Source organism: Lonchura striata, chromosome 14 (assembly GCF_046129695.1).
Source record: "Lonchura striata isolate bLonStr1 chromosome 14, bLonStr1.mat, whole genome shotgun sequence".
NCBI lineage: Eukaryota > Metazoa > Chordata > Aves > Passeriformes > Estrildidae > Lonchura > Lonchura striata.
In genome coordinates, this window is record NC_134616.1 from 10,118,759 (window position 1) to 10,135,691 (window position 16,933).

The 16,933-nt window shown below is 36.8% G+C and overlaps 1 protein-coding gene across 14 annotated transcripts in view; it reads right to left on the bottom strand.

Moving 5' to 3' along the window:
* The window catches only part of TENM1 (teneurin transmembrane protein 1), a 794,184-nt gene that overhangs the window by 144,396 nt on the left and 632,855 nt on the right, over positions 1 to 16,933 (bottom strand). For all 14 annotated transcript variants that reach the window (XM_077786535.1, XM_077786536.1, XM_077786540.1 and 11 more), the window contains one exon: positions 10,052 to 10,292. In XM_077786535.1, coding sequence (XP_077642661.1) covers positions 10,052 to 10,292 — 241 coding nt within the window. The remainder of the gene's footprint in view (positions 1 to 10,051; positions 10,293 to 16,933) is intronic.

A 16,933-nucleotide genomic window follows, 5' to 3' on the forward strand; every position in this document is an offset into this window, starting at 1 on the left:
GCTTTGCTGTCACACATGAAAGCTTCTGCAAGTATGAGAAGTTTTTTCTCAGTCAGCAGTTAACGAGATACACAATCACTTAGACTTCTGGTAGGAAAAAATGTCATGGCACAATTCCTATTGATATTTAGGGAAACAGAATCACCACATAAAATAAGACATGTTATTAGATACAAGCACATACAGATGAGAAGTATGTATGCATATATACATACACACATACATATATATACACAAATATTACAAATATAAAAAAAATCTATTGTTTTTGCATGCTTTACTTGTTCAAGACATAATCACAAAAAACCTACTTATTTGATAACTTGTCATTTAAATTTTTTTGAAATTACAGCAAAAAGGTCTGATATTGGCAGTATTGATCGTCCTCTATGGGGCATACCTCAAAGGTATCACAGGTAAAGGGAAGGAAATGCTGAACAGAAAATTGTTATTATTACAGCTCTAACAACCTGCAATCAATAGCGAGGAATAATCTCATACTCTTGCACAGGAATTTATAACAAGAGCTTGATGATAAAGTGCTAGTGTGCAGAGGCACTTCTCTATTAGCAGCAGGGTGCACAGAACCTGGATCCAGATCACTCTCTTTCGGACAGATGAGTCCATTCACACAGAGGAGAATTTACATTGCTCTAATTTTTAATAAAATTGAGATTCCGAAGCAATGGTACACTGAAATTGAGCTACCAGTGAAATAATGCTGAGAAAATGTTTCAAAAACCCAATTGTTTACAACTTCAATTTTTGGAAAGTATATTGAGTACCCACAGACATTTCTATAGAATTTGAAAAACACTGGTGGCACAAAGACAAATTTCCAAAGCCAGACTGTGACTATGTTCTCATAAACTCAGATGACTCCTCATCTTTCTGAGCACACCACAGCTCCCAAAGGAGTCAGGACATGCTAAACTGTTGCTATCAATTCTATAAAATCAGGCTTTGTTTCTAAAGAGCAAAATAATAAAACCTGCAGTTCAAAAGTTTAGATTTGACTGCAGCCTGATGTGTGCATTAATATTTGATCTAAGTGAAAAGCTAAGACTTGTGGTGGATTTTTTTTTTAGCAAACTGAGAACACAAGAAAAATCAGAGAATTTATAAGGCTGATTGATAACATCACTCCTTCCAAGTGGAGAAAAACTAAATGTTCGCAAAAACATCCATAAAGAAGATGATAATATTATTTTTAAAAGAGAAATAGAGGACATAATCTGTAAGGCATTTGTTAGTGAAATGAAAGTGACTTTATATTATTACACTGATAACTCTAATACATAAATAAATACTAAAGGCTCAGTAATAACTTCACATATAGAAGAGGCAGTTGGAAAGCATTCCCTCTTTGAGGTAACCACAATGTCTGCTTGGCTGTTCAACCATCTGTTCATCTCTACAAACACAAGACTTTGAACTTTGAATCCTCTCAAGAGAAGCTAAAGGAAAGAAAAAAATCCTACCAGGAGCAAAGCCCTCCACAGCAGCAAGGGAAGAAGTAAAAGCCCTGGTGAGGCTCCTCTGCTGCACGGAGCTCTCTGCCCTCCTGCCCAGTCCTCCAAGTCTAACCTTGCGAGGCATGGCAGATAACTCCAAGAGAACAGTTCATACAAATGATGAATTCTTTTTTGAATGAGAAGGTTAGAGAGGAGTTTATTTCTTTACATGCTTCTCCATCAGGATATTTCTTTCTGTACTTCTGGCTCCTTATCTGGAACAGCAATTTAGGTCTTATAAAAGTTTGAAGCAATATCCCAACTGAATTCATGTGGCAATAACAATACTATTACAGAAACCAGATTAACCCCACACAGAATTCTGTAATTAAATTCTGAGAAAATATTTTTATATCCTGATATTGTAGAAATGTCCCTCAGCTTTGTCAAGGGCTTGGTATCACTTCTGTAACTTTTTATGCATTAACTCTCTGCTGAGCAGAGAGGCTGAGACCTTCATTTGTTCCTATAACATGCTTTCCTTCCATTTCCATTAAAAATCATGAGTTTGTAAAAAGAAAAAATGAAAAATAACAACACACTTGAAAGGGAGCCAACAACTAAGTTAGAAACACAAATCTTGCTATAATTGGGCCGAAAAATTAAGTCTGCATTTCTCCTGGATAAACCAAGTAGGGATACATTTGCACCTGTGTATGTGTCACATTCAAGAAGTAGTTACCTAAAGCATTACAAATTGCTGCAAATCAATGTGATAGAAAAACTAAGAAGACTTCAGTTCAATCATTTAAGCTGCTCAATTTTTTTTCAACTAAGTTTTACAGCTGCATATAATGTATATAATTGTATATCTATACTGATATTTAATTGAAGTAATTCCTTTAGATGTCAACAGAAGCACAAAGGAAATTTTCAAGAGGCATAGCAGATGAAACAGAAAAAGGATTGTGTTTTTTGGCATAGCCAGAAAATATACAGAGATGGTAGCCAAAAGGGATTTGGAACTGATACAGTTTCCCATTTACTTTGGCAAACACTAACAAGATGACATTGGTACCAGACCATTTTAAGTCACTTAATATTTCCTGTGACAGTAGTAAAAAGCAGAAATTCATTCTCTCCTGGTTTTCTATCCATTCTATTCTGTACTCAAAGTGGGAGGGGAAAGAAGAGGGCGCTTCTAAACTAACATAATAGTCAGAATATATATTTTTTATAAATCTCCCATATGGCTCTCAACAAACTATACAGTATAAACCCAAGGCAACTATTACATATATATATATATATATATATATATATATATGTATAAACCAAGACACCCACTTGATCACCAAGATATATACACTATGCCCTCATCCTGAAAAATGACCCAGGAAAACTGTATCTGAATATACTTATAGATAGAACTGACCTATAATTTTATAGCCTTTGTTTCACCTTTTTGTGTACAAGAACTATGGGAACAAAAAGGTCATGGGTGAAGACAGAAATTGCCATGAAAACTGCTTATCTAATTTATTTTGTAATTGCATTTTTCCATGATTTCCATGGATTTTATAATTGTATTTTCCCATGATTTCCATCCAGAGATTTGTCTTTGGGAATAGAACTACTTTGTTAAAATTTCCTCATTGAGCTGGACTTGCTTTTTGAATAATTCACATAGAATTGTTTCCCTTTATTCACTCATATTTTCTTTACATGGCATCTAAAAACTGAGCACTGTGAAAGGATGTAAAAGGAATCTGTGTCCCTCTCTTTCTGCTCCAGTACTGAACAAGTGGTGAGATGTGGCTCACTTGTCTGCTGCTGCTGCAGCCAAGCTAGGCCTGCTAACCAGGTGACTAAACTTTCAAGTCTGGCAGAAGTCTGAGATAATAATTATATATATATAGGATGGTGCCAAAATCAGTCAAGAGCAGCTTCTATAATGAAACTGTTGTCCAAAATACAACTGCTTTCTGGTTTCATTTGCTATTTAATGACAAAAAATAAAACAAAAATTATCACACTGAGGATATAAATTACTCTTCTATATACCAGTATGGGCTTTGTTACTCTGATACATGGTGACATCTCTACATTAATTCAGTAATCCTCAAAAATGCTTTTCTGTAGCTTAAAATTTGCTGTAGCACTTTAACTCAAACAGCAGCTGAGTAAAACCAATGCACACAGAAATTTGTGATGTAATGAAGGAATAAATCATGGCTAGGTCTACTTTTTCTTCCGCAAGAAATTTTAAGATTATTTTGTGGAAAATATGAAAAACAGTATAGGAAAAATATTTATATAAGTCATATAAAGTACATAGTATTTGCAGAGTACTTTGAAACCATGAATCAAGAAGGATAAAAAACCAATATTGTAATTTTCTTGCCTATATTGTATAGTTGGAAGCACGACTTAAAGAAAGGAATGAGTAACTGAAGTAGCTGTTCCTCAGTTCCCTTGCCATCAATTTCCTTCTATGAATATTCATGCATATTCTGACTTTTGTTCCCAGCATTTCAGTCTACTTCCAAGTACCTACACTCACATGCATATAGTCTAATCCAAGCTGTACAGCTACTGTGACGAATAAGACAAAGTTTACCTGACAAGAGATGTATCACATTAACTACAAAAATACTATTTAGTCTTTGAACCCAGCTTACCTAGAAATAGCTAGCCAGTAACACTGGGCAGTAACATTACACATACATACCTGATTTTTTTTTTTAGAAGAATTGTTTTCATGTCTCTGACCACTTCTCACAACCTAGACCCTTTGTATTAACCTGTATTTATTGTTTTCTTTCAAAATTTAGATTCAGTCTACTTCTGGTTTTGTAAAAGAAAACACTACTTCATAGAAAGCTAAAAGGCTGCTTGCTCATTGGTGGCCATAAAGTCATAATATAGCTTTACATTTAGTAACACCTTTATATACCACCACATTACTTAAAATAATGAGCAAGGAGTATCTGCAGCGTGATTGTTCATGTTACTATATTTGGCCTCTATAAAAAACCCTTACAGAAATTTTATCCTACTATTCCAGGGAAGCCCACACCAGAGCTTTTCACAAAAAATACAATAGAGTACATGAACAATTTAAATTGCCCTATTGTCCTTAGTGACTGGATCTCAAACTACTCAAGCCAGGACCCTCAAGTGCCATTTTTGCTGACATGAAAGTTGTACTTCATTGCAGCTGACAAATGTTTATATTTTTATTTCCATAAAATACACCTTCCTTCTCGCATTATTAAATTTAAGGTCATATTTACAGCTTTTATTTTCAGTTCATGGTCCTATTGCTAGTCTTCAATTTATCTTTTGTAATTCAGAAGATTAATGTTTTCAGATATTTTCTTCTGTGTAGTGAAAACACATGGGACTCAGAATGAATTTAAAACCCTTGCCATGTGTCTGTCTTTAATATGGTCAGCCTCTATATGTGTTGATTTATTGCTTAATTAGGTAGAAAATGAGAAAATACAAGAGAAATGTCATAATAGCAAATACTGACCAACATAATTTGAAGAAAAGATCATAAAGGAAGCTCTCCCCTGCATTCATTCTTGGAACAGGCCCAAATCTGATCATTTAACTCAGGAGTAGGCTCCATTTGCAAACAAGTTCCCAGTGAATTGTTCAAGTAGAAAGTGTCTCCCTGTTTGGTGGCTTATGATCATTGACACCTGTCTGCCTCGGGAGCTGTAAAAGCTGCTCTGTTTGCTATGGAAACCTTGAACTGGGAAAAAAATCAAGGCACAGAAAACTGTTTTCTGAGTCTCTGCACTGGAGGCAAGATTCACAAGTTCCACAAGATGTTCAAATGCCGAGACCAAGAAGAAAGATCAAACCTTCCAAGAGCCCACACTAAACTGAGTGTGAATTTCTAGATGCAGTTTTATTTAATTATTTTTACTTTTAAAATTCCAGCTTACACAGAAAGGGACTATATACAGGTGTCTGTGATTTGAAAGGCTATTATTGTACTTTCTGAAGAGAGAAAATAATTATGAGGTTGATTTAAAAAGATAAACCATAATATAGAATAAATCTCTTGCTTGTTGTCAACATCTCCCCTACACCAAACAGAAATATAACCAAGTTATTTTCAGGAAAACAAATGGAGCTAAAATCCTACCTATACACCTTAAATAACTATGTAACACAGAAAGGAATGATTCCATCTGTATGATGATTCAAATACACTTCTTGAACTCCAAAACTCTCAAAGTTTTCAAGTGTTTAGAGACATAATCAAACTTTAGGGCTCTGAAATATTGCTGAATTGTAACTAAAAATAGTAACTGCCTTGAACTCCAAATACTCCACTTATTATTCTAGTACTTCAAAGTTTTATATAAATTAATGATAATTGAATCTCAGGTTTATGGTCTGGTACCTCACTGTCCCCTTAGAGGAGCTATTACCATGGTGATAAGATTGCTTAAATTAAGCTGTCTTTTTCCACAGGACTTGGCTCATTGCCAGTGCAGTGAAGGGAGATTTCAGTCCATTCAGCACAGCATTAACCTTACTGCCAACACTGCTAAATGGGCTAGAGGAACTAGGAAGAAATCTGATTTAAAAAAGGAAGGAACAAGCAAATATATTAAATACTGACGCACAAAACAGGACTAAAAACTCCACTTTGAAACAAAATCAAAATCAGCTAAATTCTGAGATTTAGACATAAAACTTAAAAATTCTAATGCTTTGGTAATCTATGTCAAAACTTAACTCAAAATAAGTGTGACCAATGGTTTATCCACGAGGGATCTGTAACAGACTATAAGGATGATAAGAAAAATGTCAGGTAAAAATCCCTACTTAACATCTAGATTTTACTTCTTTGGGGATTTGTCTGAAATGGGAAAATAAATAGCAAACAGCAGGAAAAAAAACCAAACTAAGAAAGCAAGATATGGAAACAAATACTGAGTTAACTAGAAAGGCATGGAGAAAATGAAAAACATTCCTTCAAGTTACCAGGGCTTAATACTTACTCCATAAAAAGTAGTAAGTTATGTTCAGATGGGGCTGTTGGAGATAATGACAATGTATTACACTGTAAATCACAAGATTTGAAGCATTAAAGTATCTATGAACCCTGAAAAAACAATTATTTTAGTGGAAAGGAAGGGAATAGGCAATGGGCTGCAAGTACTTTATTGTGGGGGAGAGGGAAAAAACCAATTTTTGTGAGAGCCCAATAATATTATCCTAAGAAAGAAAATCAATGTTTCCCATGTTTTTATGTGGTGTGAGAGACCCTTGCAGTCTTTGTCTGGCAATGCCTAAAATTTATTTATCTGTGTGACAATGAAATTACTGCATGTTCATGAGAAATTTTAATAATGGCCATGTTTATTTTTCCCGAACTGTGTGTGCATACATAGATGGAGACTGCATTTGCATCTCTGGGCACATTACAGCGCTGAGGGCTGCAGTTTGAGCTGCTACACTCCTACAGGTACAGCTCTTCTCCAATTCCCTCAGCAGCAGGTGCTCTATAACATGTCCTCTGGAGTTCTAAAGCCATTCTTAATTCTTATTTTTATTTGGGTTGCTTATAATCAGAATAACTGCCAGAGTTAGGGAACTGGCCTTGGCAACGACACACAGACAGACTTTAATTTTAGCTTTTAGTGTGAATTTGAACAAATAATTTCATCTTTCCAAGTCAGTCTCATCATTAAACAGTTGCATTAGTAAGTTAGATCTTGACAAAACTACTTTGCAGATTAGTGCATGTAACACCTCTAGATGAAGCACAAAATAAAATTTCTGATTTGCCCTTTTCTATAAAAATGTAACCAGGTTTTACTGTACAAGAAAACTTTCAAACACATACCCCACAGTACGTCTTCACTGCAGCCCTTTACCATCTAATCTAGGGTTTCAGACTCTAACTATGTAAGAGTACATGTTTGAGTATTGAAAAAATTTTCAGAACTAGAGAATTTTCTTCTACATAAATATGACACATTAATATGACATATTATGAGCAGACTTGCTTCATTTCTGTCTGTCCAGAGTGAATAGGTTTTACAGTCACATGATTAGATCTAGGAAATCCTTTCCTGTCTGAAAATTCTCTAATATTTCATGGCAGTAGACATAGCATCAAACATATGTTCTGTTTATGGATTAACAGGAGATACAGTTGGAAGAAAAGCTGAACATGTGTATTCTGATTTTTGCATAGTTGTTACAGCAGGGAATACATTACTGCCTAAGTCTTCTTTTTGATTGTAAATGTTCCATATTTAACAACAAAAAAAATCTGCTTAGATCTCTTAGGTATGTAGATATTAGCTAGACTTGGTATTATTAAAGATTTGGCACAGAAACATATATTTGAAATATTTCTCTTTATTTTGTAGGATTATTTTTAATGGACAGCTAAACATTGATGGAGAAGGAAGGCAAGGGAATCCAGATATTAGGTCAAAGCACCAGTTCAATTCTAGCAGAATCATTCCGTGGTAAAGGAAGGGAAAATAAGCTGCAAACCCTTCATTTTCTCTAAGGCTGTACTGTGCACTGTAGACTTCTGGAAAGTGGTGGTCACAAATGTTTCTTATTACAGTGTTCCCCTGCTACAGCACTTGTCTGCAACAAACTGCAGATACATCCTGGCAAACAGACTCACAGGTTTTCCTTATGGATTATCCAACCTTTCAGCCAGCTTCATGAAAGGCTTCTGGGAGTGACCAGTGGGGGCATGAAATCGGCTGAAACAACCACTGAAGGGTCAGAACATGGAAAATTCCCAGGCTCTCTGAATGACTAATGTGTAGCCCAAAGGATGTTTTCCAGTCTGAATTCCTACTTCACTGCACAGCCCTTTATATAATTATAGATATAGCTATATATCTCGGTATTTGTCCTTTAAAAGAAGCTTCAAATTTGCAAAAAATGGTATGAAACCAGAAAATGGAAACCAAACTCAAAAGAAAAATAAATTGTAAAGTACTGAACCCAATGAAGTCTGATGGAAATGTACTGAACAAGGATGTAGAGCCTTAAAAAGATCTACCTGACTTTTAATTGAAATAAACCAAAAGTTCATGGGACAGGACACCCAGAGATCATCCTTCTTGCAGCATAAAGTATAGATAGATATATAGGCTTGTTACACCAGAAACAGCAGAGATTTATCTTTATAAAGACTGTGTAAGCAGAAGCTTCTAGCTCCAGATGGATCAGCTGAACTAAAGCAGTTTACGTTCACTTTTGCAGAAAAGTTTCCATCCTCCTTGAGTCTTTTTGAGGTTTGTCCTTAGGACAAATAAGGAAAGTTGTATTTCAGAATGAATTGGCATGTTCTTCAATCCCAACTTAATAGCAGAACTAAAACCTGACACTTCTGATGAGCAGCAGTCAAGTGTTTAAAGACATAAATTAAGATTAATTTTTGTAATAAAATAAAACCAACCTTGTTATAAAAGAACAAAATCTAGGTTTCGGTGATTAATTGTGATAACTGGGCCTCAGATATATGTGTTAAAAATCCCCCAAACATTTCTGTGCATAATACTTTATATTTTCTGGATCCAATTAGGTGGATGTCAGAAATTTATCTGTTTCATCAGACACAACTGTCACAAACTCTTGCCCTTTACGTGCTTTAAAATGGCAAAACCCAAAGGAAACCCTAGTTAAAACCTCCTGGTGCTCTGTTGACAATGAGGAGGAAGAAGACTGAAAATTAAGATCTTGTTTTAAAAATCAAGTCAGCAAACACAGCGGTAGTTGAAAGCAATCAAATTAGCTAATACTTATCAGGAACAGATGAAAAAAAAGCTTATTATAGCCAAAAAGTCAGAGAAGATTGTCCAGAGCTTTGGGTATTGAAAAGTAAGTTGCCTGAATACAGAATGTGTTTGCTCTCAATTGTTTTTCAAAGTAGATAATTTGCATAAATTGTGAATGATCCTGAATTTGCACCCTCCCTTTCCAGCTCCCAGAGGTAAGCCTTGCCATGCCCAATATCTATCTTGGTATCATTTCTCCATTGCCAAATGATTATAAAATTATATTTGGCTATATATGCAACAAAGTATTAAATACATATTGAGGAAAATATTATTTTAGTATTATTTTCTGTTCTTTTCTCTATCCACAGAAAAGCTACAGCCTGACTAGATGATCTCCAAAGGTCCCTTCAAACCCCATACATTCCTGACTCTGTGTGACTCCAGAAGCACCAAAGTACACTGATTAAACCAAACTTCTATTTGCTGGCTACAAAATGGTCCTGAGAGAATGTGGGAGGGCAGGACAAACACACCAGCCCATATCCTGACCACAACCATAAAATGCCAGTGTAACCTACACACATTAAAGTAACTGCGATCTTTGCGTAATGTGCTTTTTTGAGTATTTTTGACCTAAATGAATCAAGCAAATACGGCCTCACGTGGCTACTTGAGATGGCCTCAAAGCCAAACACATCAGCATGTCCTGAACGCCAGACTTGCCCATCACTTGTGTCCATGCCAGGCCTCGTCCCCATCTCATTTCTTCTCCCCGCGACATGGGAGATCTCCGCGCGCAGCCGCGGTCCGTACCTGGTTTCCAGCGGGATGTTGCTGTTCAAGACCCAGCTGTTATGGAGGTGCACCGAATCCTGCGTGCTGGTGGGGGGCGTGGGGGCAGCAGGGCTGGGCTGGCTGCGCGTGGTCATGGATCTCCTCTGCAGCGAGTCGGCCGAGGGAGGCGGCTTCCTGGCACAGGTGCAGGCGTGCGGCGGGGGAGGCGGCGGCGGCAGCGGCCTGAAGGTGAACTGGTTGTGAGGGCTACCAGGCATGTCTGAAACAGCAAGGAAAAGACAACCAAACACACGGCGGGTTATTACTTTAGAAAGATCAAGACTGTCTTTAGATGTTGTTTTGCAGTTGGTGGTTCATTTATGTTCATCGTAATTAAAAAAAGGAAAGGGGAGACTGAAGTCTTAAACTGAAGGAGGACGGATTGACATGAGGTATTAGAAAGTAAATCTTTGTTGTAAGGGTGGTGAAGCACTGAACAGGCTGCCCAGAGAAGCTGTGCCTGACCCATGCCTGGAAGAGTTCCAGGCCAGGTTGGACAGCGCTTGGAGCAACCTGGTCAAGTGAAGGTGTCCCTGACCACAACACGGGTTGGTCCCTTCCAACCCAAAACATTCAGTGATCCTGCAATACAATTATTATTGGGAATAAAGCATTGTGCTTTATAATGTTCTTTACCCTGTTTCCTGTAAATGTTGCTGCAATATTTGAAAGAATTTTAAAATATAATAGTCTACTGAAACAGAAACTATCAGATGCAGACACACCCTACAGCACTGCAATTCAACAACAGGAAAACAAACAAACCAAACCAAAATGAAAAAAAAAAGAAGGCGATGTAATATTGACCTAATTTGTCAGGAATTTTTGAGGATGAAGGTAAAGAAATAAATTGACACTGAATGGCATCACAGATACCAACTGATTTCACAAGGTATAATTTTCATTTAAAACATCTGTGAAAGAAATAGACAGTATAAAAATTAGTCTTGCACTTCAATTTGAGAGAGAAAATAATGGAGTAAATCCTACCCCTTAAAAAACATCTTTCCTAAAATAATGTTAACACATTTCTGGAGTCTGTTACTGAATTTGCTAAATGAGAGCTGAGAAAAGGTCTCTGAAGCACTAATCATCCAGACACCCAGAGAAAAAGTTTTATGGCAGCTAAAGGCAGATGAGCTGGCAGGGAGCTCCCAGCCACTGGACCAGTCTGAGAAGGAGACAGAGTGCCTGTGGTGGGTACCCAAGGCCCTGCTCCCTGCGCTGCCACTGCCCTAAGGGACCCTCAGGCTGCCCCCCAGTACCCCAAGGGGATGTTGTACCTGCACAGGCTCCTGTCCTGTGCTAACAAATGCTGCCACACAGCTCAAGCTCAGCCTGAGCCACTGAGCTTCAATCCTCCTGCAAAGGACAACAAAGACACAAAAAGGGTGCAATGGTACATTCAAGGAACAACAAAAGCTTTATTTCTCTACTTCTTCAAGTCTCCAAAGAATCTGACTACAGCCAGATACACAGCTATGAACAAGAGCAAACACTTTGTAAAGAAGATAGTGGTAAAAATTGCTGCCAGATTGAGTAATCTGTGAACTTGTTAACCTGAAACTCCTCCAGCTACTTCACCTCAGTGTCTAACATGGCTTTATCCCATTTCTGTACTCACCCTCACTCTCCCTTTTACCTTAGCAGATGTCCAGTTAAATTTGCAGATATCCAGCTGGAGCAAAGCTCTGATGAACCTGCAAAAATTCCCTGCAAGGAACTGTTGTCATCCATTTACAACACATACTTTCTTTATATTATGACATGATGTGTCTTCAAGGCGAAAGATGAAAGCGTATTCCCTCCTTTCCTGGAATAGCTTGTGGAAAAAAAAAGCACCTTTTTCTCTGTGACAGTCCCAATTTACCCCAGCTGGAGAAACAAGGTTGTTTAGTGCTCCACATAAGCTTTTCAATGCTGTGGTAAGCAAAGCTGTCACAGATTTGGCCCAGGCTTAATCCTTTTAATTTCATTGATCTTTTATCAAGGCAGGATTCTTACAGTTGCAGTAAGGTTTATGCTGTAATATTCGTTTGCATAAAAAAAAGCAGTTTGCATAGAAAAGCAGTTCTAAGCATATTAGAAAACTGGAGACCTCAGTAAATTAAATCACCAGAGTCAACAGTCCAGGGTTCCAAAATAATCTGCTAAGGCACTTTCATATAATAATTAATCTAGGTAAATCCTGTATCCCGCTATTTAAGAATTGAAAGCTACCCAGATTTTGCACATATTTGATGTCCAGCATTCTTATGTATTTGATCAATTACATTTCCTTACTTAAGGTATCAATTGTAAATCCACTCTACAGAAAAATTACAGGATTATTATACAACCTATAATTTGCATGACATGCCATTTCAATGGTTGAGCCACTGTCCTGTTAGAAAAATGCTGATTTTTGCCAGGACGCATAGTTAGACTCTACAAGGTACATCAAGATCTGTGCAGTAAATGCTGAGCAGCTAAGGTGACTGCTTCTCTAGGTATTTGGGAAAAAAACCTGTATACTCTACATGGCAACACAACTTTTAGTTCCCTTCCCCTTTTATCTACCCTGTCCCTATCCTGTCAATGGCCCCCAATTGTCTGACAGAGTTTAGTTTGTTCCATACAATAGATTAGTTCTGCTTTTGAACCATAAAGTCTCTCTGGCTCATAGGATACCTTATATCTCCCAGTGCAATTTATCACAATACATCAACACATCAGATTTCCTGGGGGGATTCCTTTTTAATTATCACACTTGTCACCCTTTCATCTAGCTACTGGCATCACAGAAAACCTCACATTGGAGCCTGATTATTTTGGTGATTTAAAAAGTCTTCATCAGACCCTCATTTCACTGAAGCACTGCAAACTCATTAGGCTGAGAATCAGCCCAAATTTCCAATTAGTTTTTACAGACTTTCTTATTTGGCAGAGTTGGTTTTATTTTGCTTGAAACTAAGTCTATATCTCGTTATTTTTATAACACAAAAAATATTGCTTGGGATATAAAGTAGCATTAAATCTAAATATGCACACTTAGGATTCTTCAGGACTCTAAATAAACAGCAGACTATATAAAATAACTTACTGCAAAATAATTTAAATACCTAAAAGGGGATATTCTGCAAGATAATTTGTCTAAAGCCAACAAACTTCCAAAATGTATGAGACTGATATAGGAATTGGCTTATCTAATGCTATCTCTAACAACTGCTGCTTTTATTTTAATGGCTGTTAATAATGTTCATAGCTTTTAATTCTTGTACATTAAAACATTTATGTATGACATGCGAAGACAGACTTATTTGTTTTCATTGTCTTCATTGATGTGATAGAAATTTCCATTAATCTAAAAATGTAGCTATATAACATTATTTCAGCTCAAACTTTAAACTTGGAATAATTGCTTCAAATCAGATTTCCACCTGAGGAGTAGCCAAACCAGAAATTGTTCTGTTCATCTTAATCACTGGCCTTCTTGTCTGCATTTAGCTCATTTTTTTACAGACAAAAAAGACTGTTTAAAAAATTTCTAAATAATTTCCCCTGAGAAGTAGTTTTTTAAAAATAGTCATCTCCTTTCAGCAGAGCACATCTAAAACAGTGAAGTTTCCTGAAAAGATCCAGACAATGTTCTAGCGATTTCTTTTACTCCAACTTGCACATTTCACTTCACAAATTCTACCCAAACTTCTTTCTACCTGTTGCTTTTTAAAAATACAAATTTATTTTTAGGGATTTTCCTTTCATTATTCAATAACAAGGATAACACAGTAAGTGTTAATTTAATTCGCTCTTCTGCTTTGAGGCACTTTGCAATCTTCATGCACTCACACCAAGAGAAACTGCAGTAGGGATGGCAGGAGGAAACAGGAAAATCTTGCCTTGAAATTCTGCTAGCTTGAAGGAGTCCTACTTTCTCTCTTTCCTCTGAAATTTGAAGGGAGGGATTATTTTTATCCCCTGAATATTTCTTCTAACATAAACTCATTTTCCTTAAGAGTCAGCCTAAAATGTCTTTGTAATCATAAACATGTAGCTAAATTGCTTTACAGACTGGCAAAAACAAAATAAACAGCTTAATCAACTAGTTAGCACATAATTTAAAGTTAGTTTTGAAAATTAGCCAAGCCTTGGCAGAACTATTTTCCTAACAGTTCTGAAGTATACTTTACCATATTTTTTGGATCCATATAAAAGACAGGGTAATTGAACTGTTTTATCATTTACTGACAAGGCTACAATAGCCTGTATTGTTATTAGGTGAAGTATATCAGAGAGAGTATACTAAAATGTAATGAACCATAAAAGGTTTGCATCTAACCTGCAGTGCTTTTGAAATATTTTAATTTTTTCAGTTCCTGAATTTATTATTTTTTTGTATGTTTGGATATTTTTTTTTAAATTTATTGGATGTGTCTCAGTAGAGTGTGCATTAGCTGGCAATCCATTATTTAATGAACGAAACAGCAACATATGTTCAGGGAGCTTAATTTAGTTTATTTAAAAGTTCTGTGGGTATACTACTGCTCAATTACAAACCACTCTATGATTATTTTTTAAGCATGCTTAGAAATATAGAATGGTTTGGGCTGGAAAGGACCTAAAGATCATCTAGTTTCAAACCCCCTGTTGTGGACAGGGACACCTTCCACTCACCCAGGTTGCTCCAAGGTCCATCCATCCTGGCTATGGACAATTCCAGGGATCCAGGAGCAGCCACAGCTGCTCTGGGTACCCTGTGCCAGGGCCTCCCCACCCTCACAGGGAAGAATTTCTTTCCAATATCTGATGTAAGTCTGCTCTCTGTCAGTTTAAATCCATTCCTCCTATCACTGCATGCCCTTGTCAAAAGTCCTTCTCATGCTCTTACCACACCTTTATGTACTGGAAAGCTCTGCAAGGTCTACAGGAGCAGCAAGGACTGCTTACGATGGCAGCACTACCTTTTCTTAATGTTTTTACATTAAAAACTAAACTTGTCCTGTAAGACCTATGTAACTATATTTTATAAACACTCAAAGTGGATCTCATTCTAGGAAACTTTACAAAAAGGTAATTACTCAGTTCTGAACACCAGAGGAAAAAGGAATGATGGGATCACCACCAGCATATCTTTCTGTAAAACATTCTTGTTTTTACAGAAATGCATTTTTATACTTCTTTAATTCTGATTAACAGTCTCTAATAGTATAAAACTACACTTGCCTAAAATTCCTTATGGAGTCCATATTTTTTTAGGTAGACTAACATGAACCTGGGATTTTCCCATATTTTAATTTACACTTTCAATTAATTTCTAAAAAATGCCCTATAACTGTCTACTAGAAAATCTTCACATGTCAAATAATATAAGTGGACCTTATTACCTGCATATGATCTCAAGTGTTAGTGCCACAAAACCCTTAGCAATGGTGAGCATAAGGAATTTTCATATTCAAGACTTCTGCACGTGCCAGTAATTTTCCATTATCACTGCACATCAGGATCGTAACACTGCTGAGCTCCATTTCTGGTAACCTTCCATTAGTGGCATGACAAAAGTGAAAAAATACTAGAGATCTTAGAGTTTTCAAAAATAATTTTTATGTGTCTCAAAAGGGTCTGTGCAGAAAACTATTTCTTGACTCAGCTGCAGAAAGATGTGGGAGAAATTTGTCAGGCAAAAGAATGGAGGTTAAAAGTCATTAGAGAAGGAAAGGCAGTGATTTCTCTCTAGGGAACTATCACATGGCCACCTTTTCCAACTTTCTGGATAGGATGTATTTAATAATATGCTGTATTTCACGACTCAAAAAATTCTGGCCTCTGTTGTCTTTGTACTGTATACTTGTCAGTTTTACTTGGCACAATTCTTGAAATAAGACTGATATACTCATGTTTTAAGGTGTGTGTGGGAGAATGTTTCTGCTTTTTCTGATGACAGAAATGTTAATATACTCAAGCCAAAAGAAGGGCTTCTGGGCCCAAAGCTAATTCTTCTTCTCTGCAGCTGTATCAGCTGGTGCATTGAAAGACATTACCTTTCCTGACAAACTCTGCCTCACTTCAGAGGCACTTATATATGTACAGCATTAGAGCTACAACAGCACTACTCCTCCTTAATTAACTCCATCACTCAGTGTTTTAACTTGGGAGCCTGACTGCTGAAGTAGAATAATTTTGGTCATAAACATTGCACTCTAAAATGTCCCTCTCTGTGTTGCAGTTTGTAACCTGAAACATGTTTCAGGTTATAATGCTGCGTACTCTGGGTGAGATGCAAGGTTTAAATGTTATCATGCAGAAGCACCTGACAATACAAACATGCCAATGTGTGTTCATATAAAATTAACATTGCCAGAGGGGAATGAAGAGCAACAGTTCCTGAGGTGCTTTTATTCTACTGAACTGCCTGAATTACAGCTTTGTTCTATGGTACTTCTTCACATAGCTGCTAAATACTAATGTGCTCTATGTATAATATTTATGTGGAAAACATTCCATTTATGTGAAATGCTCACATTTATGTCAATTAATTTGAAAAATCTGCAATTAAACTACTACTCAATCCCTTCCCTCTCCTTCATTGCAGGTGGTACATCTGCCAGATTTTAAAACCCATCCAGCTGAGACAGGACTCTCTTAAATCACTGGAGTCTTTGTCAACACAAGCCAGGCCCCTTGGTGGTTGAGTCACAGAGGTCAAGGACAAAATGTGAAGGGAGAAGAAAAGCAGCACTCCAGTTCTGATGGAGTCTGAGGGAAACAGCCTAAACAACCAGCTCAGGCTTCCAGTGGTTTGTTTAGCAGATCAAGCAGCGGCTGGTACAATTAACATCACACAGCATTCAAAGGACAGAGTGAAGATTGACAGCTCCCAGCCAG